The sequence below is a fragment of the Rhinoderma darwinii genome, chromosome 5 (genome assembly GCF_050947455.1).
Source record: "Rhinoderma darwinii isolate aRhiDar2 chromosome 5, aRhiDar2.hap1, whole genome shotgun sequence".
NCBI lineage: Eukaryota > Metazoa > Chordata > Amphibia > Anura > Rhinodermatidae > Rhinoderma > Rhinoderma darwinii.
In genome coordinates, this window is record NC_134691.1 from 292,344,312 (window position 1) to 292,351,862 (window position 7,551).

The 7,551-nt window shown below is 39.8% G+C and overlaps 1 protein-coding gene across 1 annotated transcript in view; it reads left to right on the top strand.

Moving 5' to 3' along the window:
- IGF2BP3 (insulin like growth factor 2 mRNA binding protein 3) overlaps positions 1 to 7,243 on the top strand; it is a 119,923-nt gene extending 112,680 nt beyond the window's left edge. The window contains exons 14-15 of the mRNA XM_075828658.1: positions 1,061 to 1,174; positions 6,478 to 7,243. Of these exons, the coding sequence (XP_075684773.1) occupies positions 1,061 to 1,174; positions 6,478 to 6,582 (219 nt within the window). The 3' untranslated portion in view covers positions 6,583 to 7,243. The remainder of the gene's footprint in view (positions 1 to 1,060; positions 1,175 to 6,477) is intronic.
- The last annotated feature ends 308 nt before the right edge of the window (positions 7,244 to 7,551 follow it).

Genomic DNA, 7,551 nt, shown 5'->3' on the forward strand with positions numbered 1-7,551 from the left:
GTTATCATTTAACTATCGGCCTGCAGCCACCACTTTGGGGAGCTTCATGCTGTTTTTTACCATGAACTCCATAATAACACTGTATGTAGTTAGCTCCCCCTAGTGTCTCAGGGGATTTGGTGCTCTGTATTAGGAAAAAATTGCACCTGCTCTAAAGATATAGTTAGGAATTAAATGAATAAAATAAATCCGGACAGAATTTTGGACCTAAAGTCATATTAGGGCAGACTCGCTAAGCTGCCTAAGACTTAGGCCTTATTCACACGAACGTGTATTACGTCCGTGATACGCGTGGGAAAATCACGCGCGTCGCACGGACCTATGTTAGTGAATGGGAGCGTTCAGACAGTACGTGATTTTCACGCAGCGCAAAACTCACGACATGTCCTATACTTGGCCGTTTTTCGCCCATCACGCACCCATTGAAGTCAATCGGTGCGTGAAAATCGCGCACGGCACACGGAAGCCCTTCCGTGTGACGCGCATGATTCGCGCAACCGTAGATAAAAAATAAAAGCACTTCCTTAATTTCTTTTTTTAAACTTCAAATCTGCGTGTCATAAGCATGGCATATGCGTGAAAATCACGCAGCCAAGCAGCACATACTGATGACACACGCAACGAGCAAAAAACGCAGGGTTGTTTGCGCGCGCGCAATACGCACACGTTCGTGTGAATAAGGACTTAGACTGCATAAATTTACACCAGTCAGTCCGAAGACGAGACAAATTTTTCACAGTGGTGCTCGCTATAAACATGGTAGACACACTTTTCTCTTCCTTATAACCACTCTTGGTTGGGTTAATTTTTGTTTGGCAAGTTTTAAGCCATGCTCCTTTTTCTAGACCATGTCTAGTGAGGTGTAAACATCTGTTCTTAAATTAGTCTAAAATGAAATTCCACCAAAATGTGGCTTCTTTTTCAACACATTCTGAACGCAGACACCAAAGTAGATCTGACTGGATATGCCATAAATGTCTAATTTTACACAATATACAGGTTATTCCCAACTTAAAGGGGTGTTATTGCTGTCATAACGAGAACTTTAATCTTGTTACAGGTTAACGAGCTTCAAAATCTAACAAGTGCAGAAGTTGTTGTTCCGCGTGATCAAACTCCAGATGAAAACGATCAAGTGGTTGTTAAAATAACAGGCCACTTTTATGCAAGCCAGGTAAGTTACACATTTTGTAGAATTATTAAGCAGGTGCCGGAGTTTTGGCTTGAAAGTGCGCCAAAAAATTGGAGTACATGACATGCACCGAAAATAGTGTGTGTGTGTGTGTGTGTGTTATCTGTCAAGAAAAAGGAGCTTGGCTAAGCGTTTTAAAATTCACCAAATATCTTAGCTGCATGCGCCATTTATTGGGAGCAATATCTATCGGCCGACAATATCTAAGGTGTATGGGCAGCCTTGGGGTAAATTCGCATCTGTAGATTTGTTGCAGAAATTTTGAGTCTCCCATTCATCTAAATGAGGTTAGCTGAAATCTATGCACAGGCTGCAGAAAAAAAAAACATTTAGATGTATGAGATGAGTGACACCGACGCAGAAATTTCTGCTACAAATCTGCTGTGTGTGAACATATCCTAACATTGACCATTTCTGAACAGCAAAATCTAATTTACATGTTGCAGTCATAACGCGGTCAAAATCGTGGTATGACCGCAATGTATGAATAAACCTTAATCATTTGTTGGTGGCCTCAGAACTTTAGTTGCAGTTTCAAAATAAAATTGTGAGCGTAAAGGAACTCCCCATTGCCTGCATGAACTCTAAATTGGAATTAGTAACACCGTATGTTCTGTATTTCAGTGCCCCCTAGTGCCAGATCAGGTGTTACTGTTAAACATCACTATTAACATACGTCAAAGACTACAGTAGATGAATTTAACTTTTTTTTTATTTTTTTTTTACTGTTCACTTTATATTATATGTACGTGATTAGTATTGCAGCATATCATGTAAGTGATCCAACGTACGCTGGTTCAAGTCGCCTAGGAGAACTTCTAAAAAAAAAAAAGTTACATTTTTTTTTTTTTTAAATGTTCAAAAACCCCTCTCTTCCCTTTTTTTTTTTTTTTTTTCAGATCCTGGAGTAATGTTAAAAATGTTATATATATATATATATATATATATATGACACATAACTGGTATTGCCGCATCCGTAAAAGTCTGAACTATAACCCACTCGGTGAACGGCGTGCAAAACAAACGTTAAATTGCTTTTTTTGGTCACCTCAGCTTCCCAAAACAATGTAAGAGAAAAAGTGATCAAGTCGCATGTACCCCAAAATGCTACCAATAAAAACTACACCTCGCCCAGCAAAAAATAAGCCCTCCTGTTGCTCAATCGGCAGAATAAGGTGACACATCAATTGATATTTTTTTTTTGTGGTTTTTGTGGTATCGCCGTCTTCGTATCAACCCGTAGAATAAAGTGAACGTGTCGTTTTTACAGCCTGATGGACGCCGTAAAAACCAAAACCCCCCCCCCCCAAAAAAAAATCTAATCTGATCGGTGCTGTAATGTAGATAACAGTGGTTTTTATTTTGAAAAACAATCATTTTTGAGCAATTTTAGATTTATGCTAATTAGATCTTAATGACCAACTGGGCGGTTTTAACTTTTTGCCAAGTGGGCGTTGTACAGAGGAGTGTATGACGCTGACTAATCAGCCTCATACACTGCTCTTCATTCATGCCCAGCTTGTTTCACTGCACAGCGTCATCAGCGAGATCCCGCTGTGACAGGACTTCTTCCCACAGGTCCTTCAAGTTAAGAAAAAAAAAAGTTTTTTTACAGCATTCACAGAGCAGTAAAATTGACGTGTTTACTTCATTCTGTGGGTCAATACGATTCCAGCTTTACCAAATTGATATGGATTTTTTTATTTTTATATTTTACTACTATTAAAAAATAGTGTTTTGTGTCTCTGTGTTCGAAGACCCATAACTTTTTAATTTCTTTTTCGGTCGATGGAGCTGTTTTTCCGAGGTATGATAGCCTTTGTTGGTAGTATTGAGGGTACTATTATATAGCTTCTTTCACTGCATAATCACACTGTAACACTGGGCTGGAACAATGAGGAGTGTATGATGCTGATTGGTCACTGATTGGTCAGCGTCATACACTTCTCTTTACAACGCCCAGTTGGTAAAAAGTAAAAACACGCCCAGTTGTCCATTAAGAAACTTATTAGCATAAATCAAAAATTGCTCATAACTTGCTCAAAATTTATTGTTTTTCAAAATAAAAACCACTGCTGTTATTTACATTACAGCGCCGATCAGATTATGTAGGAGATAGGGCATTTATAATCTGGTGACAGAGCCTCCTTTAAGCTCAGGCTCTGGTGGGGCTTAACAGTCCATATAGCGATGTCCAACCTTTTGTTTTCCGATTTTTATTTCTTTTTTACTTTTTATTTTTTTTTATAGTGATTAGGACTCCTCCATCACCGAGTAGACATACAGCAATACATGTGTTGCTCTTTGTAATTTTACTGGGACTTAAAGTTCCATCTAGCAACTTTCTTCCAGATATGTTTGCTCTGCTCTGGAAGAAAATACTAAGATGGAATAAGAAGTCCTGGCAACATTACAAAGATCAACACATGCTTTGCTGTACATCTATTTGGTGATGGAGTCAAGATCATTATTAAAATTGGAAGAGGAAGGATGGACTTTTCTTGCCTTTACAGACTGTTAAAGCGGTAAAATAGGAAGGTCAGAAATTATCCGCACTCTTTCTGTAGAATTTATTTGAATCAACTTCCATAGAAGACAAATACATAATTTTAAGACCTAATCTTCCTGCTTTTATATACTTTGTCCGTCTGTCACCAAGCTTTCGTATTCCCACGTTAAAAAATGTTTTACGCTGAGCTGCGAGCCACAAATGCACCGCTATCTTTACCTCATCATCAGACATGAATCTCGTCCTCGTAGGGCTTCCTTTAGGGGACCAAACAGGTGATAGTTTGATGGGGCAAAATCAGGACTATAGGGAGGATGAACGCTCAATGTCATCAGACATGGACAGGCGTCGGTCTCCTCCTTCGTGGCTGACACTTGTGCGACCTTCCTTGGACTGCTCTATCCATTCATACACACTTCTTTGTGCATAGTATTGAGAAAGTGTTTTGTTTTTTTGGTTGCAAAGTCTTTGATAAACATTGGCACCAGACACTCCCTCAGACCGCAAAAAGTCACTGCACACTGCTCTCGTTTCGTGCTAATCGCAAGTGGGGCAGCCATTGTTTCTTGCCCTGCAGTTACAAATAAACAGACGTAACACGTTCAAACCTGCACAGCAGTGACTGGGGACACAGCGACCTCGTATAGAAAGCGCTGATAAGACAAAGCGGCCAAAAGAAGTTTTAATATAACCGGAGTCGGATAATTTGACTCATCCTCATACATATTGTGTTACATTCACATGTAAAGTAATTGCTGCCGATTTTCTGCCTAGATTTTCAGATGGAAAATTCGCAGCATATTACAGTAGCAGCAAAGTGAGTGAGATTTTAACTATTTCATCCACACGTTGCAGAAATTGACCTGCGGTGCAGATTTTTTTTAATCCACAGCATGTCAATTTATCGTTGCATGTTTGTTCATAGTTAATACTCCCCTCCCTTGACTTATCCGTAGCAAGTCTACAATCCTCCCTTGTCCGGTCTCAGTGCTGCTGGCCTTCTGGCATGATGTTTCATCCCATTTGATCAAAGCAGCCAATCACAGGCTACTACGGTCACATGGGAGAAAACCTCATCCGGGGAGGGGGGGTGGCAGCACAGATACCAGTCTTGAGAGGAGTGACTCATCGATATGGGAGACCAGGGGCTGGAGAGTACGAATTATTTATTTTATTTATTTTAAATCCCCTCATCTGGGGTCTGCAACGGGAAATCCAGCCGAAAGTGCGCACCAAATCAAACACAGATTCGTGCATACTTTCTACTGGAATTCCCTGCAGACTTTCCTGCAGCAAATCCTACTTCTGTGAACATAAGGAAGTTCTTTGCCGATATTTGAGAATGGTCAGACTGTATCCAAATCAAAAAACAGCGTTTTTCACTTCCCCTGTGCGTTTTTGTTTGGTTTGTTTGTTTAAGGTTGCAAAACTTACTGCCAGATGGAACTTTTAAAGTTTAAAGTGAAATATTGAAGTCGATATACACAGCATTTTTGGCATGTGGTATTTTTGGGTTCAGCTGCATATCTTCAAAATGCAGCATGCTCTAGGTATGGTGTATTTTGTTTTTTCTGGCGCTTCTGTCCATAACTTTCTCTATAGGACTTGGAAATACAGCAGGAAAATAACATGTTCAAAATTAATCCTGCACACGCTGCAGATTTTTTGCAGAAACTTTTGCGACTGAAAATCCGTTCCATTCAACTGAATGGGGTTGTTTCTGCAGTAAGCACAAAATCTTCAACAAAGTTTGCAGGTGGCCCAAGACTGGATTCATCCGGGATGGAAACGCCGATTTTCCAATTGGAAAATAAACAGTGGATTAGTCCAGCCATGTGGATGAGATATGAACAAAATCTCATCCACATGCTGCTGAACGTTTTTCAGGTGCAAATCGGAGCATGCTGCGGATTTTGTTCTAGATGTTTCACAGCTGATTTTAGCCTTTTCAGTGTAGAAGGGGTGAAATACAGCGCAAAATCCGCACGTAACGTGCAGACTTTGCGGCAGAAAATGTGACTCATTTCCATCCCATGTGAATCCAGCCTTTAGGGTTGTTTTATACCGCATCCAAAAACACATCAAATCACAGAAAAATACATAAGTTTTTTTCATGTTTATTTGTAACCGCAAAGTCTGAATATACCCTCAGTATAAAATGCCACAAAAAACGCATATATAAGAATGCATGTTGCCTTTGAAAAAAAAAATACATTTTTACATGCAGTTTAAAACATCAGGCAAAAACCATGTGTGAAGGAGGCCTTAAAGGGGTCTTCCACGTTCTGACAACTGATGACCTATCCACGGGATAGGTCATCTGTATATGATCAGTGCGTGTCTGACACCCGGACCCCGCGACCGATCCGCCACTCCGGCTGCCTCCGGGCACTGGATGATGTTGCTCGAAGCAGATGGCTCAGGTCAAAGAATAGCGGCCGAGCTGCAGCTCTGTTCCAATTCAAGTGAATAGGAGCTGAGCTGCAGTTCTGCCGAACGGCCGCTATGCAGTGGTCGGAGCCATCTGCTTCTGGTTTCAACTACTGCATACTCTTCCAAACATCCGGTGCACGAAGGCAGCCGGAGTGGCGGATCGGTGCGGGGTCCGGGTGTGGGACATGACCGATCCACTGGATCAGTATATGATCGGTGCATCAGTTGTCAGAAAGTGGAAAACCCCTTTAGGAGTGTGGCCCTATATTTTTTTTTTTCATTTATTTTCCTTCCTTTTGGGCTTATAAATCGATGTATAATATGTTGTTTCTTAACTTTTTAGCTTGCACAGAGGAAAATTCAGGAAATATTGGCTCAGGTAAGAAGACAACAGCAGCAACAGCAGAAGACTGCGCAAAGCGGACAGCCCCAGCCAAGACGAAAATAAAGGTTCAGGAACATGGCCCTTCACAGAGACAGATGCCAGACCAAAGACAGACTGAGTAATTGACAGGGACCCACACCGGTCTGTGCTAAGTGGTTACAAAATGCCAACTAGCTGTCACCTGTTTGAGGACCAGGCAAAAATTAAACTGTCTCCGAGAATGTAATTTAGGCTCTCAAACTTTTGAAACCCAGCTTTAAAAAAAAAAAAAAAAAAAAAGAGAAAAAAAATAGGAAAAAGTAAAGGAAAAAAAAAAATATAAGGACCCCTTCACTTCCCTTTTGATCTATTCTCACGAGTTAACATAAACCTTGTTAGTCTTTTTTTATTGTTCTTATTTCCCCAACAATTTTAGAACTTTGTTTAATGAAGCTTTCTCTTATGAGTTCTCTGGTGTAAAAAGAAAAGGCATTGCTCTTTATACGTCCAGTTATATTAAAAAGAAATTAGTAGAGGGTGGGATTATTGGTGGGTTAGTGTTGAAGGATATTGATGAGATTAAGTGTTCGCCCCAGTATTGAACAAGTGGCATTTTTTTAATTTGGTTGCGTTTTTACTTAACACTGCCATGAATAACCTAAGGGAAGTGTAGAAAGGTGTTGGCCAGGGCATAAAAAGATGAATATGCATTTTACTAAACTACCTCAGGCATTTAGTACCTCAATGAGAATTTTTATTTTTTTTGCTTTTTTTTTTTATTTTATTTTTTTTCATTTTAAATTCTTTTGGTATTTTGTATACTTTATAAAGCTAATAGTTCTTGAGCATTTTATTTTTTTAATAAAAAATAAAATATCAGCTGCCAGCTAGAAGTGCAGAAATATTATTTGTTCAGATAATGCAACTGCTAGCTGACGGCTGATGGGAGTAAAAGATGGGGAGTTGCCTCAGTTTCTCTGAAGCCTTCCACACCATCATTTTGCTACAAAATTCAGTGAATGTTCAAAAAATAGATACTGAAAAACACCACCA